At 45.2% G+C, this 24,939-nt stretch overlaps 1 protein-coding gene across 1 annotated transcript in view; it reads right to left on the reverse strand.

Moving 5' to 3' along the window:
* Positions 1-18,952, reverse strand: part of ADGRB1 (adhesion G protein-coupled receptor B1) — a 66,008-nt gene extending 47,056 nt beyond the window's left edge. Inside the window, exons 1-4 of the mRNA XM_050892887.1 lie at positions 18,852-18,952; positions 11,025-11,127; positions 6,924-7,074; positions 2,590-2,659 (exon numbers count right to left, since the gene is read on the reverse strand). Coding sequence (XP_050748844.1) covers positions 2,590-2,659; positions 6,924-7,074; positions 11,025-11,127; positions 18,852-18,952 — 425 coding nt within the window. The remainder of the gene's footprint in view (positions 1-2,589; positions 2,660-6,923; positions 7,075-11,024; positions 11,128-18,851) is intronic.
* Positions 18,953-24,939: the final 5,987 nt, after the last annotated feature.

Raw genomic sequence — 24,939 nt, forward strand, 5'->3', positions numbered from 1 at the left:
TGCTCTAGAGGAGAGGTAAAACCAAGGGCCTCCCCACACATAAATGTAAGAGAGCTTTTATGCCTTTTGAGCAGGAAAACAGGGATAAGTGTGAATGAACTGCAGGCTGTTGGGGCACCCTGCCTAGCTTGGTCCACATGAATATTTGTTTCATGTTTTAAAATGCACCAGTGTGCAAATGTAATTCTCGTTACAGCGACGCTCAGCACCATTTTACGCTCAGCATCGTGGCTGATGAACCCACTGCACCATCCACCTGGCGCAGCAGCGTGCACCCACCTGCCCCTCGCTGCATGGAGGCAGGGCAGGGACGGCTCAACCGGCGCCCACGGGGACATCCACGCTGCTTGGGGCAGAGATGCTGGCTTGAGTGCATGACTGCAAGTTAGCTCTGGCTCTCGGTAAAGCCAACACCAGTAATTACAACAAGATGGTAACGTCAGGAATGTCTGATGGACTCTCTGTGGTTGACAGGAACTGTTGCTCCTCTTACGACTTTGCTGGGACTCACCAGCTTTACCATGTACTGGGCTGCAGTGTGGAAGGGAGACCAAAGGACGACCAGACTGGACTTGCCGGGGTGCGAAGGCTCCCTGCTATTTTGGTGACAAGCACCCCGGCAGCAGAGCTAGGAAATGGTGTCGCTTGGGCTGCAGCTCCTGCTGGGAGAACAGGACCCCCTGCCATCCCCCAGGCAGCCGGCCAGCCTGCTGGGCAGGGAAGCAAGGCAGCATCCAGCCCTTGGATGCAAGGAGCAACAGAGTCTTTAGGGCTGAAAGGAGTCAGAAGATTAGCAGCAAAAGGAGGAGAGCTAGTGTGGTTAAGCATCCCCTGGGAATGACGGAAAGTCAGCGCAGCCTGTTGGCCACCTCGCCGGTGTGCCAATCTGAGAGCAAGGCAGGAGTCCAGCAGGTTTTGTCACGCGTTGACACCCTTTTGGCTGCAGTCTGGGAGGGCTTTGCTCTGGGGCGGGGAGATGTTGGCACGCAGTGGTCCAGGGCAGTGAAATCGGGTGTGCTTTCCTGCACGTTCCTCCCTTCCCTGCCCAGGCTCTTTTGTGTGGCCAACGTTGACCACAAAACTCTGCAGTGGCCTTTAAGCATTAATGGAGAAGGAGCTACCGAGCTTTTTGCACCAATTCCCACCAGTCTATAAACAGGAAAGGAAGCAGAAATATTTAGGACCTCCCTCCCATTTCCCTGATGCTTGTTCATTATGAATTGTTCTCAGGGACTTGCATGGAGTAAAGGGCCAGAAACAGCAGACCCACAGGAAAGCTAAAGGGCATTTGGGATCTCAGCGGTACTTCTGAAAGCCAGGCTGTGTGTTGTCCTCTTCTGAGTCATACACCAAGCACTGGATTCCTCTCCACCAGGACACACTGAAGCCAAGTCACCTGAGCTGGGGCAGGCAAGTCAGGACAGGTACCGTCAATGCATCCTGATGCCAGCACAGGCTTCAGGAATTGTATCTATGGATTTGCATTTGACAAACCCACCTTCCTGAGCCTTCTGTATTGTACAGTAATTTAGACTGCAGTAATTTAGACTGCAAAGCAAATGGAGAATGCTGCTGGGCTGTTTTAATACTCTCCTGTAATCAAAATGCAAACCCTGGACCATTTGGTCGTGGGTGTGCAGAATATGGTGGGAATTGAGAAAAAGCAGCAATTCCACATGACTTTTTCTCAGTGGACCTACCGAACCCTCATCTGTTGCTGGCCACATGTCCAGCTTTTGTCTTAAACGTTGTTCATGTGGGATGCAAACCACTGGCCAGGAAGACTCTGGATAATGATGGGTTGCAGCAGGGAAGAGCCTGATTTATTGCTACATAAAATATTATCCTTTGGCTGCCACTATGCATAAAATTTCTAAGCTATCTTTTTCACAACACAGTGAAAAAATAACACTTTCTTTTTCTTTTTTTTTTTAAGTCGTACTAATGCTCAGCTCTGAGTGATTCCAGCCTTGCCTTAATGTATTTTTTACCTCTGCAGTCTTATTCCATTATTTGTACCCTGCCTCCCTTCCCCCATTACATGCAAATAAAAGTTTCCTAAAGGCAAATCCTGTGGAATTTGGAAACCAGGCAAATTCAGATTGCTTTCAAAACCTTGGTTTTAAAAACTCATGTTCATTCTGGTGCCTAAAACTGAGCCGAACTATTTTGAAAACCTGGGACCAATCAAGCAAACCACTAAATAGATAAACACAAAAGCTATTTTTAATTTGTAAACATCTTAAACTTTAAACATTCCACATTTCTGCCTAAAAAATAAATTAAAAAAATCTCTAAATAGGAGGTACTTAGATGAAAGTGATGTCATATATGCAACAGTTAAATCTAACTAGTCCCTACGAACTTGTTTTTAAAGGAATACACAATCCACCTCAGCCAGCTGACAGCTTAAGGAGGCAGGGAGGCAGGATTGCTCCTTCCTCTCCCGTCATCCCTGCTTTCCTCTGCCATGGGCAGCACACCAGAACTTAGCTCCTACCCTGGCTCCTGCAGGTTAGTGACTGGATTTTGACAAAAAGGGCGAAGGGTGAGACAGGAAGAAAAAGGAAGAAGAGCTCCTTTACTCACTAGTTCACGGTGCCGTACCCCTTGGCTTTAGTAAATCCCACGGAAATGGCAACCACCAAGGCGGGGAGCCCTACGGAAATGAAACAAGAGAAAATTGGTCATTTAAGCATATGCGCAGCTCTTCTCCCACTCAACCGCATAATATACCCCATTCTTTCCAGTGTTATTCTAGCACCATCTGTCCCAGCCTGGGTCTTTGGCAGAGACTGAATTCAGGACCTTCAGAGCCAAAAACATGAACCCTTGTTACCTCTGCTAATGAAGTAAATGCCATCAGCTGTAATCAGCTCATATCCTGCTGTGGTCTCAGCAGTTGTGTGGGGACTGACAGTACATGCAGATGCATAAAATATATTTATTTTATTCTTAGGTACACAGGCTGGCCAGGAATATATAACGGTGTCTCCTGAAGTCGGAATATTCAGCCACAACCCAACTCAAAGAAGCAAGGAGGAGATTAAGGGCTATGTTTGCTCTTAACATAATGTATGATGAACAACCCAAGTTCAAACCTCACCCTAAATGAGACAGAAAAGGAAATGGAAACTGAGTTCCCCCTATCCCAAACAGGTCCCCTAAGTGCTGGGCCATGATCTATAATAGAGCAGGTCCCTCTGAACAACAATGGAAAAGAGCATCAGAACATCAGTTCTTTCTGCAGACCAGGATACTTCTCCTGCCAGAGACCTGCTCCCTTTTTGTGTCCAAAAGGGGAATAAACTAAGAGAAACGAGCTGCCCTCGAGAAGACACACTTCATTATGAGTGTTGCAAAGGATAAGCAAATTAGTCTGTGGCTGGGACACCACCATGTACAAAGTAGAATTTATCTTCAGAGCATCATGAGCTAATGGTGCCAGCACGGGATGCCATTTCAGGTGCATAAGGGGGTGAAGCTACGGCCTTGATCTTCCCGCTAGAAGCTCCCATAAAATTAAAGCAAGGAGTATAAAGAAAACCTGCTGGTTATTGTGCAACCTGCTGGTTATTGGCCTAAAACTCACAAGAAGTTCTGAAATTGTTGGGTCATTGAATGCCTAGGCACAATGAGAACTAGCAAAAGACACTACATCTTGCTAATAGTCTTCTGATCCTTCTTATCCCTGCCATGATAAACTGCTCAAGGATCTGTGGAGGAGATTGGGTATTTTTCTGGTTCACTAGTCCCAGCCCAGCTCTCTTCTTTCCCTAAAGAAATGCCTGGATATCGGCTAGTAACATCTGGTTCTTCAGCTACGGAGGTCTCCATGTGGCTTTTTATAGCCCTCCTCCTTGTGACATGATGAATTAAGCTGTCTCAATGGTAAACATGGGCAAATCCCATTAAGAATTAGCAGGATCAGTAGCCAGCTAGGATTAGTGCTTCTTGACAAGACCCTAATTCGTGTGCTGTAGAGGTCACGGCAGGTGGCTGCAGAAGACACTGTAGATTGAAGGGATGGGCAGACACAGAATCCGAACAATAACCCTGCTGGCAAGGTGGTCACTCAGCAATACAAATCATCGCAAGATTGATTAATAGTGAGGGTCTGCAGCCAGCTGGGAGGTATAAGGCCAAGTTGGCTGGAATATACAGTATTTGAGAGTTATCATCAAGGGAAGTGTTTCTCTTCCCATATGAGATTTCCAAGCACAGCTCACGTTTGATCAGTCCAAAACCAACAGGCAGAGGGTTTAAAAGATGTCTCTTTTTTTTCTTTTTTGGTTTTTTCCTTTTCTTTTTTTTTTTTTCTTAATTGACTATTGCTTCTCTAGCTGAGCTTCCTTCACACCTCATCTGGATATATCCTGGGTGCTGTATTCACTACAATGTCATCAATATGGCATCCCATGGCAAGCACACCAAGAAACCATGTGAAAGGACTTTTTCAGCAGTATAGCTTGATGCAAGAGGCCCTGTGAAAGAGGAAAGTTGGCTAAGACTCTGCCAAAAATAGCAACTTGTTCTTCACAAAGTGCTTCTCTTAGACGTGATAATTATGCAGAAATACAGACTCAGGCTATGAACTCATCAGCTTACAGGGACCGGCTCGTACCGAGCCTGGGTAGGAGCCCCAGCTTGTGCTGGAAATGGATCTGTACAAGTAGCATTTACTGAAGGTGGTAGCTATGCCATGGTAGCTAAGAGAAAGAGCATCGTAATGAGGGGTGCTGTAGTCCTCTGCCTTGGGAGAGCTGGTAATGGTCTAATCACAGTTAGATGTGATTAGACTGAAAAAAAAAATCCAAACTTTTAATCTATTTTTTGATTATTTGAATGAAAGTTATTCCTAACTGCTCTGTTCTATATACTGTGTGTGGTTTGTATCAGCCTTCTAGGCAGTCACTCACGCTACGTAGTCACTGGCAAGGTTTTGGGGGCTTTCTGCAGAAAGTGAATTTTACATTCACAATTCCAAATAAGTGCATTAGAAACCTGTTTCGAAGAGTTTTGTACTGCCAGGTCAGAGGAGAATCAGGTCATGTGTTCATCATGTCTCACTAGAAAAAGTTGTTCGCTAATAACTACCAAGAGCCATAACTGTTAGAACAACTGAAGACCCACTCAGAGCCTGAGCTATGGCAGCATTAAAAATCCAGTTGTGGAAACTATGACACGGTCGTAAAAGGACTGACAAAATTATTTCTTCTTTACTGGGGCTAAATATAATGACTGAATTGTTTCTAGGGAACAGTTTGTCTGTCTGTTTAAATAATAATAATGATAAAAAAATTCTAATTGCTAAAAATTCTTTTCTGGAAAGGCAAAGTTGCATACCCAAGAGGAGAACAAAAAAATAGGGAATAAACCTCACTGCTGATGAAAACCACTGTAGCTTCAATGAGCTACAGCTGACAGCAGCTGAGAACTTGGCAAAGATGTCTAGAACAAGGGCTTAGAGAAATGCTAATACGCAAAGGGGGAAAAGGGGGAGAATCAGCCCATGACAAAGTGAATTGTGCTAATTATTTCAGATTATGCTCTTTAAAACATATTTTCAGCCTCTTTCCTCTTAGAAGTGCCATTAATCCCAGCTCTACAGCTGAAGTCTAGCAGGATGCTAAATGCTGGAAATTCTCTTGCTGTCTTAATGGGCAAGAGTGTTCTTCATTTCTTGTCCTAACCTATTCCAAATGGTTATTATACATCATTTATCAGCCAGTGCATCCTAGCTCAGACATGACTACATTTTACTAGCAGTGCAAATTATGCTTCTACACATGTAGGGTGGTATTTTTTTTTAATCTGTACAGACTACAAATGTGAATGTCGCCCATCCAAAATTCCCTTGGCTAACACGCCTATCTGTCCTAGCTTTTACAAATCAGAAAAATCCCTTTTTATTACCTAGAAAAACTATTAGTCTGTTGCATTCAATATCCCTGATGTTCCTTGAGTCATAGAGTGTTTGTGTGTAAACATATGCATGAACACACACAGGCGCATGCAGCCTGTGCTTTGTACATATGTGGCTATTCTCCTACTATACACAAACACTATATTTCAATAAGACAATTTATTTTCTATCATCGTAAGCAAAAGCTAGGAGCGAAAACTTAAAGGGATGCAGGTGCTGGAACGAGGATGGCTCTTGATGTGCCAGAATAAATCACATCAGAGTGCTTCGTAAGCATCAGAAATATCTTGCCTGGGGTGACATGCTAGACTTCAGTAGTAAAATGAGACACTAATACAGCTCAGATGCACAACGCTTTCTCTCTCCCTTTCTCTTTTTTGCCTGCTCGCTTTTGAGCAACTTTTTGTTCAGTTGCTCCTTTCAAACGCATGCTTGTTACTGCTTTGAAAGCCCAGGTTATGGGTTTGTATTTGTTTTCTACTACAGAATGCATCATTTAAGGCTAATAAATTAAACATACGGAAGAGGCAGAGGGAGAAAAATTAGTTACAAGCATCTGCACCAGTCTCATAGTTTATTTGTCTACAAAAGGCCCTGCTGCCATGGAGACGGGATTTCAGAGCTTGCTTCACTCTGGGTTGCACATGGAAGGAGACAGCGAGAGAGAGAAAAGGAGAAAGCAAGAAAGAGACCCAAACCCAGGAGAAACCTCCCCCAGCACACCCTTGGAAAACTCAGCCCCTCTCGACTCATCCATTCTGTGTGACCCTTGGGTGCACTGGGCAGCAGGCAAGACTTACGGCTCTTGCTCATGCTATTTTTAACCAACTCAGCCCTTCTTGACACCCTCAAAAGGGTTGCAAGCACCCTCTGCCAAGCCTTCTGCAGAGCATCAGTCGCTCTTGTAGCCCAGACCCTCTCTGCTCCGCATCCCGGGGCGGGGACAGCGCTTCCCCCCCGCCCCAGGGGAGCTGCTCCGCAGACCCAGGATCCTCACCCCATCCGAGACACAAGAAGCGCTTGCGGATGATGCGGTTCCGTAACCGGCCCGTCACGGCCATGTAGGACTGCCAAGCCTCGGTCAGCACCCAGCAGAAAGAGGAGAGGAAGAAGAAGTGCAAGAAAGCTGCCACCAGCGTGCATATCACCTGGAGAGAGGAGGAAAGGAGGACACGTGAGAGGAACAGCAGGCGGAGAGAGTAGCGCGTAGGAGAGCAGAAGGCACAGGGAGGTGCTTCCAAACCAGGCTCTGGAAGGCAAGGTCATGGAGATCAGGACATGAAAAGACATTTTAGGAAGAGGCAGTCTCCCCTACAAGCTTCGACCTAGCAAAGGACCAATGCGTTTGCTTCAAATTCAAGTACTGCACGGAAATCGGCTGCCCTTAAGCATGAGCTCTAAGATAAGCCCATGGTTAACACTTTTGCTGAAGTCTGAGCCTGCGTCCCATCCTGGTGTTTTCTTGGCTTCAGCAAGATATATTTATTTTCCAAATGATCAAAAACATTACCACGATCCTTTCAGGGAGGACGGAGCAGTTAGTAAGCCGTGCACTAATCTCAGCTCAAAAGGTTTGCAAAGCACCATGTCGTTGGCAGCCAAGCCATAGAAATGAAATCAGAGGAATGCAATTTAGACAGTGTCCCTGCCAGGGAAGGATCGCTGAATGAAAGAGTTAAGCCGTGAGAGCCGGCTGAAACCACGGCTGCCAGGGGCTGGTAAGGACTGCAAACATGAGTGGTGCATAGTTGTTCAAGAGCATATAACTACTCGCAGACAGGGAAAAAAAGAAAGGAAAAAAAAAAGAAACTACATTAGAAGGAATTTCATAATGGTGAGCTCTACTACTTGGTGGGGAAATCTCTCAAGGGAAATGCAGGGAGCTTAAGCCATTTAAAATTAAACTGGGGAAAGTACTAGCAAATGCATTATGAAGAACAATCCTGTAGTGCCAGGGAGATGGACTGGAAAGCTGACAAGCTCGTCTTTTTAACTGAGCAAGGCCAAATCTTTTACTGGTGCAAATTGGTGCCGCTCTGTTTAACTCTGCCAGAGCTGTGCTTAATTTCCACCATCTGCGAGTTGGAGACTGTGAATCAATGTGCTCAAGAAGAAAATGATGGAAAGAAACTCCAGTGGCTCCCAACGAGAAGGGAGAGCAAATAGACTTTAAAAGTGACTCTGGATCAAAAAAAAATGGCTTAAGGCATTCAGGGCAGGGGGAGGGGGAGGTTTATTATGAAGAATTTCACTGCTTTGAGTTATATCAGGAAACATGGGTTTACGGTCAATGAACCTTCCTCTTTTTTCATCCACCAGCATCTTTTAACACAGAGCTGTCATGCACAGAGTGTCTTTTGTCATGAGTTTATCGGATTGCTCTCAATTCATACACTGGCACAAACTGACATTATCAGAGGTTGTGAATAAAAGTAAGACTGTGTGTTCTTTGAGACAGGAACTGTCTTTTTGTTCCATGTTTGTATTTGACACCAAAACCCTTGGTATTCTGCCTATAAATGGATTCTGGATGACAGTTCAGTACAAATAACACAGCTCAATATGATAATTTCAAGTAATTTTCACATTTTAAAAGAATCCTAAGAAAGTGGTTGCTATTCATCAGCTTACAAACCTACATAAAACAGTTACAAACACAGGATGTTTTCCGGAATGTATTTTAAGAGACTGTTATTTTAGAACTTTTTTTTTTGCTAACATCAGGTACAACACTGTTCATTTTATCGTTTTGATTTTGTTCTGCACCAACACGGTTCTGCCCAGTTTGCCAGCAGTTTATGAAGGGGAGAGAAAAACTTTGCTTTCCAATTTTACACCAGAGAGATACATTTTCCAGGTATTTTTTCTCAATCAGGTAGTTTTGATAGAAAGGGAAGGAGGAGAGAGGAGGGGAGCACAAGAGAAATACGCACATCTCAGCTGGGCCAGTATAAACCTATTGCCTCAACTGAAACCAGGCTGTGAACTTGGCCAGCTGATGGGCAGGCACATATTTGCTTCTGCTACCTCTGCTGCAGGTTTCTCCTTCCTTGTAAGGAAAAAAAACATCTCCATGAAGGCCTAAGCACAGGGATATGATGTCCCAAGCTGCTGCAGAAAGATCTAGCAGAGCTTGTCAGTCTGTCAAGGCCATTAGCCTTTGTTTTCCTTTAAGAGGAGAAATCTGTTTCCTTGCAGCACGTAGCCATGCCTTTGAGATATGGCCAGTTCATGCAGTATTCATTTCTTTTGTATCATGTTATTGCTGACTGTAATTTTTTAGCCTTTTCCCAGGCCTTTCATCTTCAAAAAGCTTAGCAAATCCAGGCATGGAATCTTGCCTTTGAGGTTACATGGATGGAAATCAATGGAGAATTTGGCATTTCCAGGAAAACTAACACTGTAGAAATTCTCCCAGAGTAACTGCAATTATAAATCAATCACCAACATTTTAAGATGCTCCATTATCAATAATTGAATGTGAATAAATTCCTAATTTACACTCCTTCATCTCTTCTCTGCATAGTTTTCTTTCTCTGTTCCCTGACAGAGACTGTTTACTAGATGGCTGAGCGGAAATCCAAGAATAACCTTTCTATTTATGGTGTTTCATGCATATGTATGTGCAAAGAGCTAATCTGCCTCGTGCAATCGCAGCCAGGAGCTTTGAATCCCCACTAACAGTTCTGACAGTGAACACCCAGAGTAATGCGAGAAAAAGCATGAGGGAGAACCTGGGCTCACAACTGCGCTCTGAAGGGGATGGGAAAGGATGAAGACATCCATCTCCTGTCCTGGGGTGAAGAAGACTAACCAAAGAGGAGGTCCAGTCATGGTTTGCCTTGTTGAGCATCCCTCAGTGTTTCTTTCTATGGAAAGAACCTCCTAGCACACACTTGGGGGTTGCAGACAACGCACTCAGGGAAAGTGAGAGCTTAGCTCACCCTTTCTCCACCCCTTGCCCTGAGAAAACTGTGGTGGCCATGAAAGAAAGCTCTGCTTTGCAAAGTTAATTTCTGAAGGGCACTTGTTTAATAGGAGCAGAGCTGGCTGGCTGCATCTCTCCGCTCTTCTCTCCACACATCTGACTCAAGCAGCTGTAAAGCTTTCCCTAAAACATAACCTAGCCCTAACCCTAAGGGCCCTCCATAGAAATGAGTCTCTGTGATTCATTAAACCCTGGGGCTTCTCTGCAGAAATGCTTCCAAAAGTGACAGCATGCTCTGGCTGCCAAAGTAGACGCTCGAAAAAACTGGCCGGTCACTTGTTACTGTTAATTAAAAACTAAATTTTGACTTCTAATTGCAACTTTGGCAGCAGGAGTAGCAGAGGACAATTCTTGCCTCACTTTTCTGCTTAGCAGAGTTAGGATGGTTGGAGCACTTGGAGAGACAGGAAAACGTACAGCAGGAAAATGCTAACGATGAGCAGTGATTTGTTATGCCAGACACCAACAGGGAAACTGAAAGCACTTTAGCTGGAGAAAAGTCATACAGGCAACATGCGCCTCTCCAGCTGGGAGAAGGAAGGCACGTACGTGCAACCAGTGCACATGGCTTGAAAATCCACGTTACATCTTGCCTTTACTGCTCGAGTCACGCTGTGATCTGCAGTGAGTCCCTCGCGGCCACCGGCCCCGCAGCGTGCACAGCGTGTCTGCCAACACTTCCTACCTCAAAAAAGGCGGTTTTTGTGGCTGTGTTCGTTAACATCAACCAAGCACTTTAAGCTCAGAGTATAAAAGTGGCTGAGATGTTGGGGTTTTTTTTTTAAGCCTTTTCTCAATCTTTGTAATTTTCGGAAAATAAAATGGTTAAAGCCTTGCAAATAAGCATGTTTCTTCAGTGTGCCATGTGCCAGCTACTCTAGGCAGATATTCAAAAATATCACATTGGTTTTAATCAAAGCCCCGAGGATGCTGACAAATTATCAAAGAGAGAGCGAGAGAGAAAATTGAAATCTGCCATTTAGTTGTGTCTTTGACATGTCGCTAATTAACAGATGGAGGAAAAATGAGGAAGTGCTGCCTGAATGGATCATTTCAGAGCTAAATCAGGGGAAAAGCAAACAAACAAACAAAGCCCGACTGATCTCCTACCTTATTCCGAGTCTGGGTCTGTCCGATCAGGATGAGAGCGTTGGAGGAGATGATGGATAGGCAGAAGTTGATAAGAATGACAGAGCGCTCTGAGCGAATATACCTGCAGCAAGAGAAGAGGGGGAGGGAGATCCACCCTGTTACAACTTGCATTAAGTTACCTCTGAAAAGCATCAACCAGGTGCAGGTTGCACTGGGCCAGGCTCTACAGAAGGCCATGGTAAGAGATTGCCCATTTCCTGCAGATCTTGTATGTTAAACAGACAAGAACAAGGGGAAAAGGGAGGGGGAGAGCTTGGGTGTAGTGCTTAGCCCACAGATCTCTCCATCCTCCCCCATCAATGCTGGAGTTATGAGCATGAGTCAACAAACTAGGGGCCAGCCCGGTCCCTAGTCTGAGCCGCTCCTAAAACAGTAGAGTGCTGCAAGTCTTCTTCAGCTCTGCTTACTTGAAAGGGGACTTGAAAAGGAGCTTAAAAGAAAACATACAGGCAACACATGGAAAGATTCCCAAATAAGAAGAGCCACAGGCATGCTGGTGATGAAAGCAGATTACAAATGCATGCACCTTCACGACAAAGTGTTTGTGATTCAGCATTCCCCTTTGTTTAACCTAACAACCCATCATGAAGTGAGAAGTATTTGTAGCTTTTTTTTTTTTCCCCCCAGATGGAGCGGTTTAACACTTCTCAAAACTAGGCCAAATACGCAACTGCAGCTGTGGGTCTGGGACATTAGGGATCCAAGTTAGGAAGCTGTTGCCTTCAGCACCTTGCAGGAGCAAGCTATTTGTCACTTCTGATTTGCAACGTGCAGCACAGCACCAACTTGCTGCTGAGGTACGTGCACAACAATTAATTCAAACCACTGGCTATGGAGGAAAATTTCTTTGAAGGCACTTTTATGTACCTAATAAAATTAAAAGGGAATTGCAAAAGTGCAAGTCCCCAAAGATTGACTCAGGACCTGACCATACCAACACTCATACACGTGAATAATCTCAGTGATTTGGCAAGTGCCCTGTTTGAATACCAGATGAGTGAAGAGTAGATGCTGATGCTTATAGAAATTAGAAACAGATCTATTAATCAACCAGCTCACCCCTGGAGGCTAATGTAGGATTATTTCCTACATTCCAGCACATCAACTATTTATATTGGAAATTTAATTTCATTAACTAATTTTAGCAAGAGTGAGTTGGTCGTGCTTTGGCTGCAGAGTTTTGAGTTTCTGACTAGGTGGGCAGGATGAGTTTACTGCATGTGTGTGTTCTGCCAAGGGTAAATCTGTGCTTTAGACCTACTGAAGGCTGCAAAATTTTGATTTTAACTTCCCTCTGAGTTTTACCTTCAGACAAACATGAACATTGAGGATATGCTTTCCTGGATACAAAAAAGTCACTGATGCAAAGCAGCCTGAACTTATACTTAGTCTGCTGGAAATCTGGTTTATAGGTAGTTCTCCCTGAAACTCACCCAACCCCAGAACAGACTACAAACTTTAGCCTTCCAGGTCATCTAGAAACTGGGTTGACTGCCTGCAAAACAAGCCTCTGATTCCTTTCATGGCCAATCTGATCCCAAATTTTCCCATTTCATTGGGCTCATTACAATGCTGTCCATCACCTGGATCCTATTCTATTTGTGGCTGGAGGGTACCGAGCCATCAGTCTGTCTATGCTTTGATTGTGAGAAGTAAAACATCAAGTCTCCAGTCAGCAGCTTCTAGGGGATAGAAAGGGAGATTTGGTCTCTGTCCTGGTGGGAATGAGACACAATAAATTTGTGTAGCAACACTATGATCCAACTGGCATTAGTGTGCACTTTGAAAGTCTCCTCTGGTCAAAAAAGGTAAGAAATGAGTTGACCATAAGTATAGTCTCTATGTGAATGTAAGGGAAGATAATCCAGCCGTCTTCAGACTTTTTCCCCCCTTAAACAAGCCTCTCCTTTCTCCATGCTTCCCTTCATGCACTGGGAGCCTGTCCTGTTCCCCAGATCCCTGAACCTCCACAGAATGAGACATGGGTTGGCAACGTGTAGAATCACAGAATCAAAATAATTTAGGTTGGGGAAAAACCTCTCCAGTTCCCAGTCCAATCCTCTGCCCAAAAAAGGGCTAATTTCAAAGTCAGATCAGGTTTCTCAGGGTCATATCCAATCAAGTTTTGAAAATCACCAAGAACAGAAATGCCACCACCTCTCTTGGATGACTTGTCACAGTGCTTAACTGCTCTCATGGTGAAGGATTATTTTTCTTTATATCTAGCTGGATTTTTTCCTGCTGCAGCTGGTGCCTCTAGACCTTTCGCTGTACACCTCTGCAAGTTCTTTGACTTCTCCGTGACTCCTCCTTAACAACCTCCTCTTCTCTAAGCTAACCAAGCCTTGTTCCCTTTGCCTCCTTTTACATCATGTTCTCCAGCTCCCTAAGCATCCACTGGACTCGCTCCAATGTGTTGACATCTCTTGTATTGGGGGAGTCCAATATTGGGCACACTTTTCCAGATGTGGCCTCAAAAGCGTCAAGCAGAGGGGAATAATCAATTCCCTTGACCTGTTGGCTATATTCTTGCCTATATAGCCCAATATAATGTTGGCCTTCATTGCTGCATGGGTGCATTGCTGATTCATTTCCAAATAGTTGCCTACTAGGACCTGCAGAGCCTCCCCTGTGGAGGCATTACCAAGTCAGTCAGTCCCCAGCCCATCCTGCTCCGCACGGTTATTCTGTCCCAGGTGCAGGACTGTGCATTTGTCTTTGTGGTACCGTTTCTTCAGCCCATATCTCCAGTTTGCTGAGGTCCTTTTGAATGGCAGTGCTGCTCTCCAGCATATCAGTCACTCCTCCCAATTTGGTGTCATCCACAAACCTGCTGAAGGTCCATTTTGCACCATCGTCCAGGTTGTTAAAGAAGACATTAAACAATATTGGCCATAGTACCAACCCCTGTCAGATGCAACTGGTAACCAGCTCCTGATCAGGCTTCAAACCTTTGACCACTACCCTTTAAGCCTGCATGAACTCCATTCAGCTGTTAAGACACCTTAGAAGCCACCAATCCAGTGCACAGTTCCCTGGTCTGGATACAAAGATGCTATGGAAAACTGTGTTAAAGGCCTTGATAATGTCAAAATATACAACACCTACTTCCCTCCACTGTCCATGCAACCAGTCATCCCATCACAAAAGGGAAACAGGTCAGTGAGGCACAATCTGCCCTCAATAAATCGGTGCTGTCTATTCCCAGTCGCTTTCTTGTCCATCATTTTGCCTGGAAATAACCTTTATAACTACTTGCTCCTTAATCTTCCCAGGGGCTGTGAGTGGGCTGACCAGCCAGTTGTTCTCTGGATCCTCCTCCTTGCCCTTTTTAAAGATGGGTGTAACATTTGCCTTCTTCCAGCCATCCGGAACCTCCCCAGATGATAGACAGTGGCTCCACAGTAACACCAGCCAGCTCCCTCAACACCCTTGACGCATCCCATTCAGTCCCATGGACTTGCAAACATCTGGCTTACTTAAATGGTCCTCAGCTCTCTCTTCCTTGGCAGTGGGTAGTATTTCCTTCCCCAGATTTTGCCACTAGGTACAGGAACTTGGGTGCCTGGGAGCAAACCTTGCCAGTAGAACAAGGCGACAAAGGCACCGAGTACCTTCACCTTTTCTACTTCCTTTTCCATTAGGCTACTTGCCCCATTCAGCACTGGGCCAACACTTTCCTGCATAATCCTTTGGTGCTGACGTACCTACAGAAACCCTTCCTGGTGCCTTTCACATCCCTTACCAGTTTCAAATGCAGCTGAGGTCTGACCTTCCTAATTCAATCCTGCATTCCTGGGCAATGTTTCCATAGTCCTCCTTGGTAGCCTGACCTGGCTACCAAACATTTCCTTGTTATGTTTCAGCTCAATCACAAGTTCCCCATTATGCTAAGATGGCCTCCTGCCATGCTTGCTTTTTTCCTTCCATTTCCTCTTCTCCAGTGCAGGATGCTCCACAGAAAGAAATCATCATTACTATCCAGATCCTCTGGCCAAAGAAGTCAGGAACTCATATCAGAGAGGGAAAAAACACAGAACTTGATGGATTTTGCCAGAGGAGAGATCTCCAGCAAAGGCAGAGCTACTCCAGGGTGCTGTCTTGCTACCCCTTGGCTGATACATGGACTCTGCCTACTTATCAAAATATGCTGTACTCAGCCACCAAAGCAGGGCAAAACTCACTGCAAATTTAGGGAACTTCTGCTCTGGCCTGGGTCCTGCAGGATGTGGGGAAGCCCTGTGCAAACCGAGACAGATGGAGAAGGTGGGAAAACCCCGCAGTCTGTCTCTCTGATCCCATTACGCTCCCTTCCTCTCTGCAAACACTGAGTCACTCTTGCTTTCTCACTGTGCATACGCACATCCTTCTCCGTGCAGTCACTTACTCATTCCTGCCACCTCCCACAAGGGTCACCGAGTGCCTCAGTATCTCCGGCAAAGGCAGAGCTCCTGGGTTTAAAGCAAATGTTAAAAGCCCCTTGAGAGCTCATTGACAACCATTAAATCAATCCTCAGGCTTCGATGGGCAGGGAGTGAGAAAAGCTCGCACTGATATCTTTCAGCGATACAGCATTCACCCAGCCGCCGCCAGTGAAAAAGGTCTGCCATGCCCCACATGCTGATGGGCTCGTGGAAGGGTTATTCGATAGCAAGCATTGATCTCCATGCTACGGAAAGGTCACTGACTCCAGAGGCTGTTGAACTGCAATGAGTTCAGGGATGGAAAACACATTGGGGCACTCCTGAAACACCACCGTGTCAAGGAGCTGCTTGAAAGGAATGGTACAAGCCAAAGCTTAGAGAAACACAGTACTAAGTAATTTCACCTGTTCTGACCCTTGAATAGCTCCTTTTCTCCCCAGTTTTTCCTTTTCATGTCAGTTTTCAAGAGGGAAGAGCTTTTTCTTTCAATTCTCCCTCTTTTTCCACATGGGTGGTGGAGCACGTGGCCCACACACAGATCGCATCTCCAGCTGTGACCCAGGACAGCCACTGATGAGATGCAACAAGGTCACCCCACTTCTATGGCCCACTGTGTCACTGACCTCTCTGTTGAGATTGCTAATAAGGCCAGAGATGCACCATCTGCAGCAGAGTTTTTGCAGCCATCTGTCTACTGGGAACTGGAGTGAGTCCACCAACAGGCCACCAACAGCCGTCAAACAGAAACAACGTCCAGTTTTCAATGAGACTGTGCCAAGTTGGCTGTGTCTGAAGCGATCGCTTGCATCAAAAAGCTCATGCCATTCATGCCGATGGCTGAGTAGGTGCCACTAAGAAGCAACCATTATTTGGGGGTTTTGAATGGGAAGCGGAGGGTAAACTCATTTCCTCTCTGATATGCAGCCCAAAGCTGGGATCACCTCCCTTTTACTCTGCCCCCTTTTCTTTACCATGTTCCTTTCCCTCTTACTCCCCCGCCCTTTCTTTCTGCTTCCCATGTATAAACAAAACCTAGCTGGGCAAAATTCTGGGAAAGTTTCCAGATTGTCAGCCTCAGTGAGCTTATTCATCAGAAGTGTTTCATACTCAAGCTGAGCCTATGTATGCATGCTCCAGATGCCTTTGTCCAGAGGTCTGAATGGGAAATTTCCCGGCCAAAGCTCCCCGAAACAGCTGAGCTCTCGTGAGTGCTCTCTACAGAAGACCAGGCAGCTAGGGCATGAGGAGTTTCTCCCCTGCACGATGAAAAAGAACCGCTTTGATACTGCTCCTGTATTTTAGCAACAACAGCTGGAATAATACTGCTGATCCCACTTCTAAGCATTCTTCCAGCTGTTGTCTATCAGACTATATAACATCTAGGGCAAAACAAAGTGGGAGCCAGGGGATAATGTTGACTTGAATATGATGTTCCTGAGACCGTTAATAGGACAGCACATTCATGTCCAGCAGCTATGCCTAAAATAAAAAGGACACACAGAGCGCTCAGGGCTCAGCCATGGGAATGCTGTGAAGTTTAGAAAACATGAAAACATGATCTACAGAGAAGAAATGAAACAAACTCAGCGCACCAAAGAGAAGTTCTAGAGATCACTTGATCATGCTTTACAAATATTTACACAAAGAGACTTAGGATAGAGAGCCCTTTAATCAAGATATAGCTGGTCTCAGGATCACTTGGAAATGCATGTCCATCCTTGGCTAGCTCAGAAATGCCCATTCAAGCCTCCCATAAACATGTCCCCCCATTCATGCTGATCATTTTGGGCATAGGCATAACGCAAAGGCTGGAATGAGAAATTAAAAAGAGCTTATTTTAAACAGGGCAGGCAATTAACTTTACTGTCCTCAATAACAGTAAATATTGAGGGGCACACTCCTGGAAGAAAATACATCATGTTATTCCAAATGACTCTGGCATGCTCCAAACTGATTCAACCTCATGTCTGAACTTGGGTTTCAGATCCTGAACTTGTTTCTGATAGGAAAGAGAGGGTGAGGCTCGAACACTTGCTCTTTACTCTTCTATCCTAACTTTCCACTTGATCCTGACACCAGTGACACCAGTAAGTCACCTACCAGCGCTGCCCAGTGCTGCCCAGCCTGAGGAAAAGCAGGAGAGGACAAGGACTTGAGCAGATCCAATGATACCCCAGGCACGGAAAAACCTGAGTTCTAGATAAACGTTATTATGATCAGTCTTCAGCTCGTAGCACTTGCCATAATTAACTAGCCACTATGCACTGTCACAGTATCAACAAAAAAAGATGCATTTTTGGTCATTTTTTACTCTCTTGTTTCTTTCCTCTATCAAAGGGTAGAAAAAGTTATCTCAATTCACAACTCTGAACTGAATTTACCCTTTCCTTCCAAGAATCACTTGACAAAATAAGAGCCTCAGACTGATCCCTTCTCCCAAAAGGGTCACCAATAATATCGAAACAGTATATTCTTTGTAGCCACTCCATTTCAATTTCACAGTCATTCACCGAGTTCTGTTTTTCTTTGTTTTATGTAGCTTAGAGTTATGAAGCTCTCAGCGTGTTTGCCATGGGTTTAGGAAAGGCATGGGTCTTGTAGTATAAACTCAGACCTTGTTCAATGCATTATAGGGGGAGAACCCCTTGCACACCTCGGGTCCTCCAACTTATGCAGTCCACCAAAACATATCTAACAGGGATGTGGGCCAATGTGGGCCTTTGTTCAATAAAACTTTGCTACTAAATCACTTCAGCCTCTATAAATGATACAATTTAAGGTTACACCTGACCTGATTATAGGTGTACAGGAGCTCTCCGCAATGGGATGTACTGAGGAATCCCATATGCATCTGAAGCTAAAGGCAAAACGTAGCTAAGAGGTTGGAGAGCTATTTAGACCATGCGGTTTATCATCCTTAAGCTCCTGAAAAGTGCTGTCAGTTCTTCAGGCCAGATGTTTTCATAACGGGTCATGGATGTTTTGATGTTATCAAAGACCCAACCGGGAATACCTTGAAGCAATCTGCCTGCCAGGAGGCAGTGCATGTCCACCTCTCCGCAAACAAGGTTTCCTGGGGTATAGGAAGGCATCTAAAACGGCACATGGCTTTTGAAAATGGAACAATGTGACTACATGGGGTCATGGCACTAATTTCACTGTACTAATTTCTCTGGCACTAAAAGGAAAGAATAATGCCAACTAAGCCACTATGATGACTTTTTGCAGGACCCACTCATTACCAAATGGTTCTTCTTCAGGCACCAGACACCCAAAACAGGAGAGCAAAACCTCCAGGATCCATGTAGATCAAGAGACAGTTACTTTCCCCAACAAGAAGAGAAGAGAATGAAAGCCATACCTCCAAACAGAGACATAAATGATAATCAACAGCAAAAGTGTCAGCGAAGATACTCCACAGCCTACAATTAACGTGACAGAAGGGACCAGCACCTTTTCCATGTTCTGAAAGAGAGAAAGTAAGACATTAAAAAAAAAAAGAAAAAAAAAAAAAAAGAAGATGCTCAGCAAATACTACCAGCTCAATTTCATGGCAAGAACTTTCCTCCTAATTGTCTGCGTGTCAACCCACCTGACCTTCACATCGCACTGTACATACAAATAAAGAGGAAAGAAGACGAGGATCTGTTTCTGGTTGACCCAGCCTTTTTTTGAACCTGATTCTGCTCCCCCACACACCAGTGTTAAGTCTGGCTAACAACTCTGATATCCATGGCAAGGCAGGTGTGTAAAAGGCGTGGGTTGCAAGAGGAGGATCAGGCCCTTCATATCCAGTGTGAAACTTTGAAGATCATTAATGAGGCAATAGCAGAAGGCAGTGCCTACACTAGAACAACTACAAATGAGCTCTTCTGGGAATGGCGCTGATGAAGGTTGGAGGATGAAAAGAAGGTGAAAATCTTCCACTAACTACAAACATCCATCTAGAAAAGGAGGAGATGAAGCAAGCAAAGGAAAAACAAGATGTATATCCTCCCCAGGGACCCAGTATCCAGTCGTACCATCCATCACTTCACCACTCTTACACTACTACACAAGTGATTTCTTCATACGCAGGGGTCCTTACTGGAAAATCTGGTGTGGAATGGTTCTCCTTTCCTGTCTGAACACAAAAGATCTGCTGATCATCAGCTCTTGCAACATCAAGAACAAACACACATGCTATAATCTCTCCTCATCTAGTTCTCTGCATCACTGGGACTAACTGTAACTAGCCAACATCTGCCAGACTAATATCACTAAACTCCCTCTGTTCTCAGCTTAGAGTGAGGACCTGGATCCCACTTGGTTTTCTCTGCTGCAGGCTTTTTTTCTGGCGTGTTTCTCATTTCCACATCAGTGATCTCTGATGGCATGAAGGCAGAGAAGCAGAGACCCACTGTGCAGCAGACACATGAGAACCCTCTATTTAGCGTGATTAGGCAGTATGCAGAGGTGTGGGAGCACAGTCAAGGTTGTCATTAGATTGGCGCCGTACCAACACCTATCGCTACAGCCATGGAGATGAGATGGTTTCTGACATAGCAAGGGCTTAGCATAGGAAAAAAAAATAATGCAATTATGCATGAATTTGGGAATGGAACAGGCAGTCCTCTAAGGACTTGTCTACACTGTTTTTGTTGGCAGGCATGAGGCTGCTCAACCTGAACCTCCAATCAGCGGGACGCCATGAAGCTGAGGCTACTGCAGCTCTGTTCCAGGCTACTGAGCCTTCTGCAAAGCAAAATATATTAGGCAAGGCTCAGTGCTATGCTTATATGCATGCAAAGCAAGCATGTGTCCATTGACTCAAGGCCCACAGTCAGTACAGGTTTACTCCACAGAACCCACCACGAAGAAGAGACAAACAACCCCGATACACAGGGATCCGAGCTGAATTGTCCCTCAAGTCTGAAGGGCTTGGGAAGATCCTCCTTCCTCGCATGTTTTGACCAAGGGCACCTCTCACATTTTGAATCTCATTGGGGGGAATTAATGAGGAACAAAACTTTCACCATACTGCTGCACTGAACCCCACAGGAGCTATTGGGAAGGCTGGCACGAGAGCTTAAAGGATCTGAGACAAAATTTAGTGACACGTTCAATGGTTTGAATGCCCAACTGGCATATATACCCAAAGGAGTACAGGTTGATTGAGGGATCTTTACTGGATGCAGACCAGCTACAGACTGGAAGCCAAACTGCACTGCAGTGTGGTGCTACCCCTCTGCAATGTCCCTTCCCTACTGACCACATTAGCTCTGACACGTCACTACCCCAGCATGCCTGTACAGCTTCGTTGAGTTTGCTCTGTGAAACAGGAGGCTTAAGGCTCTCCAAAACTACACCATAGATACGTACAAAGGGTTTGGATGCCGATCCTAATTCAACTTGCTGAAATTATGGAACTGGATTTCTGGCAATATCTTAGTCCTTTTAACTACCAGCAATTGTGCAGAAACTGGAAGAATAACACAGTGCTGAGTCTCACCAATCCATCCAGCAAGGTCCTGCATCTCCCTCCACCTAGAGCTTCCCAAAATGCTCATGGAAAATGTTTCAGCTCACATGTGGATTATTCCTCTAAACTTCCATGGAGACTTGGATCACTGCGATTTTTAACATCAACTCATATGACTGTATTCCCACCCTGAGAATTTACTCCTGCCAAATATTTGTGGAAGGTTAGAAGTAGTTTTTTGGGAACTGGGTAAACATAAAGAAATTTCAATGAAAATATCAACATTTTGATTCATCTTCCATCAAACAAAATTGAAATTGGACATATTCCAGGCACTGCGAGTGCTGAAATACTGTATCCTGCTCCTTATAAATTGAAATGTGGAAGGGACTTTCTTCTGGGAACAGAAGCCTCTGATTTAGTCAGGCACTGGGGTAGGGTATGGGAGAGAGAGATGCAATCTCCAGTACGAAGCCACAGCTTCTCCCTTTGCCACCTTTGTTTCCCTCACTGCAGGACGCAGGTGGGCAACAGCCCTGTCCCACCTCAGAGATACATGGTCGTGATAAATGCACTGTGAAGCACAAGCTACTCAGACATGGATTGTTCCTTGCTCGCTCGCTCCAAGCTCACTCCCAACCCTTTTTCTCTCCCTGCTCCCCCCTTACGGCAATATGAGTTCACATCGCACAAATGGTGGCCTGGGATGAGCATTGATTGTGACATTTGATTTAAGTAGGTCTCATTTCACTGACTTTTCATGGGTAACTGGATAAAAGTGGGGGAGGAGCTCCATTAAAGCAAAAAAAGCCCGACATATAACTCATTCCTAAACCATCCAAGAGTAACTGAAGAAATGGGGTTTGGATTTTAAGAGATGAGCAGACTACATCCCTGTATCTCCAATACAGTAATCCTAACCCCCCTCCCTTCCACATCCTCTCTGACATCCCTCCACCCCCAACAACCTCAGATTCTTTCACTCCCTTCCCTATCCTGTTTCCTATATCACCCATAACCCTTTCCTAGATCCTCCATCAGCTAAGTAAGAGGATGCATGTACTGGACCATTCCTAGGTCAGATGTTTGCTCATTGGCAAGGCATTACACAAATGATGAGCGGCCAAGTGGGAGCCAGACTTGTGGGTAATAGCTGGTGCCTATCTGCAGCCTTTCCCACAGAAAAGACCCAGATCTGCACCTCCTTCTTTATCCTTCAGCCAAACTTTCACAAAGTTTCACAAAGAGATACTATGAAGCTCATCCCTTCTCCCTGCAGAGAAGGGATGGTTGGTCCAGCCCTGATGGGATTTCTGTTGGCATCATGAGGGTGGATAACCATAAAAAACACTGGCTGCAATAAGAACAGCAGCTCGCTTCTTTGGGAATAATAAGTTCTAAAGGCTTAGGCCCATGTAGCTTAGGAATCTGTTTTCTTTCTTCATTATTAAGGCTTCTCTGTCCTCCCCATCTTCCTTTCCCCCTCCCCCACTTCTTCCCTTTGGCAAACGAAGCATCATTTGTTTTATTTCTTCTGACTAATTAAACCCCCTGACAGAAGGTGGTCGGATGCTGTAGGATCTGAGCCTTGCAAGGGAAAATTCCTTGGAGGAGAACGAGGGGGAAAAGCAAGGTTGGTTTAAAAAGTAATAATGCTACCGACAGAAAAACAGCAAGGCATTCTGATAGTAAAAGAGAAAGCAGTCCTACGGGAGTTGTCTGCAAAAGACAGGCCAGGAACAGGGTCTCCACCTGCTTGGACTGGAGATGGTCCCAGGCGGCCCAGACTCTGCCCTGCCTCTCACCACCTCCCTGTGTCTGCTGATGGGTGCCATCCAGAAGCACCCTGAAACACAGATGAATCCGTGCCCGGTTGGAGCTGCAGAGAAAATCTTTGCCTGGGCCAAGCAGGAACGGAGCGGGTCGTTACAAGTCGCAAGTCCTGCAATTCTGTCACCAAGCATGACAAGGGAGGAGAGAAGCAATCAATGACATCAGCTGGGATGGAAATAATGAGTGTCACTGCCTGGGGCTGCTTGCTGTCCTACCACCTCATCGCTCTGCCTGGCAGGGCAGAAGGACACTCCTCCTTTTCTTTGCAATTTCACTTTGCTTCCTTCTTCTTCTCTTCTATTTCCTTCTTTTCCTTTCTCCCTCTTTTTTTTCTCTCCTTTGTCTTCTTTCCTCCCTTCCTTTGGCCATTTTCCATGGCATATTCTGCCCTTTCTTCTTGCTCTTAATGCATCTCTCTGGCTCTCCCCCCTTTACATTCTCTGCATTTCTCTTTCCTTCTCTTGCTTTCTGCACAACACTGGGAAAAGCGATTTCATTCAAGTCGTGCTTGTTCCATTACTCTGCTCTGGCTCCAGGGTCAAACAGGCTCCAATTAGAACAAAGTCAAAAACGGTATTTCTTAATGCCATGCAGTTTGCCTGAGACCTTACAAGCAAGCTGTTCTTTTTGCTTTTTCCATCCTTGATACCGAGAAAGGCTGAACAAAGTCTTTATAGGTACAACATCATACTAGTAAAGTCACCGAAAAATTAAACCATTTATTTTACTCCCAAGTTAAACACAGAGATATGAGTTTGGAGTTTGGGGTGCTGGGCTTTGTTTGTTTTTAGAAATGTGTTTGCTGTTCAGAATGGTTGCCTTGAGCCTGACTTCCTGCACATTTGAAATTAAAGACTCATGAAGTCCGAGAATTACAGAAGTACTGGTTGCAAGGGACATCTAGAGCTTTCTAATCCAATTTACTGCTTGGAGGAAGACTACCACTAGCACCAGCTGAGGTTAGCCATGGTTTTGTCTAGATGAGTCTTGGAAATTCTCAAAGATGAAGAGCTCCCATCCCTCTGGTGACCTTTCCAGGGCCACACCACTCTCCTGGTGACAGTTTTTCCTAAGGTCACACATGAGCCTCCCAAGCTACAGTTTGTGGCTTTCCCCCTTGTTAAATCATCAGGCACAAGCGAGAAGAGTTTGGTTTTATAATTTTTGTGATTGCCCCTCTGATACCTGTAGGTTGTGATTAGATTGCCCCTTACATTTGTCTTTGCAAGACCAAGCAAGTCCAGCTCCCTCTACCTCTCTCCTCACAGGTCATGAGCTCAAAACACTGAGACTCACGCCACTCTTCTGACAAAGAGCTGGACCAGGTAGGTGTGATTTACTCCAAGAATTGCTCAGGAACCATTTTACTGTGCCACTGGCCTAAAGGTTTTTCACAATTCTTGAGAAGTTTTTTAAGCCACATCATTGTATTGATTTTGTTGCTGGTTGGACAACTCTTGTCAAAGCAGAGAGCTGGTTGTAAAGATCGCTGGAAAATAATGCTTTTAGCAGTACTCACAAAAGTGAGTAGCTTTCTAAACAAAGTGGTGTATGTCAGTGCTGTAAGAAAACAATTGAGAAGGGTTGAATGACCAAGAGGTGAACGTGCTCTTGTCATCTGCCAAAAAAATCCTGATTTTTTTTTTTTAATCCCCATTCGGTTAGATTCTGGGTTTCTCATTCAGGCTCAGGCCCTTTGTATATATACATATATACTGCAGTAGTGTGGTAAAGCACCAGCCATGTACTCTACCCCAGTACAACCACCGGACAAAAAGGACAGCAGCCACCCCAAAGGGCAGCAATCCGCAGCAATATACAGTATCTTCTAGGGACTTTGGTAATGAGTGATGGTATGACACCTTCACCTAGGTGAGAATTGGGCACTTGACACAACTCAGGTGACAATGCTGCCACTGATGTCTGTGTCCACCTCTGCAGAGCCAAGAGGAGCAAAGCCTTGCACTTGCCTGCAGAAGAAGCAGATATGAGGCACGCAAGGAGCAGACCCACTGAATAAGCAAGTGCTGTTCATACCCCAGCATTCTCCTGATCATCACTCAGTGCTCAATGAAAGCCACACTGACGTCCAGCTGTCTGGTCATGCTGGGGCATGCCTGTTGCTGAGGCCTGGGGTAAAACTGGAGCTGCTCAA

Source organism: Gymnogyps californianus, chromosome 2 (assembly GCF_018139145.2).
Source record: "Gymnogyps californianus isolate 813 chromosome 2, ASM1813914v2, whole genome shotgun sequence".
NCBI classification, from domain to species: Eukaryota; Metazoa; Chordata; class Aves; order Accipitriformes; family Cathartidae; genus Gymnogyps; species Gymnogyps californianus.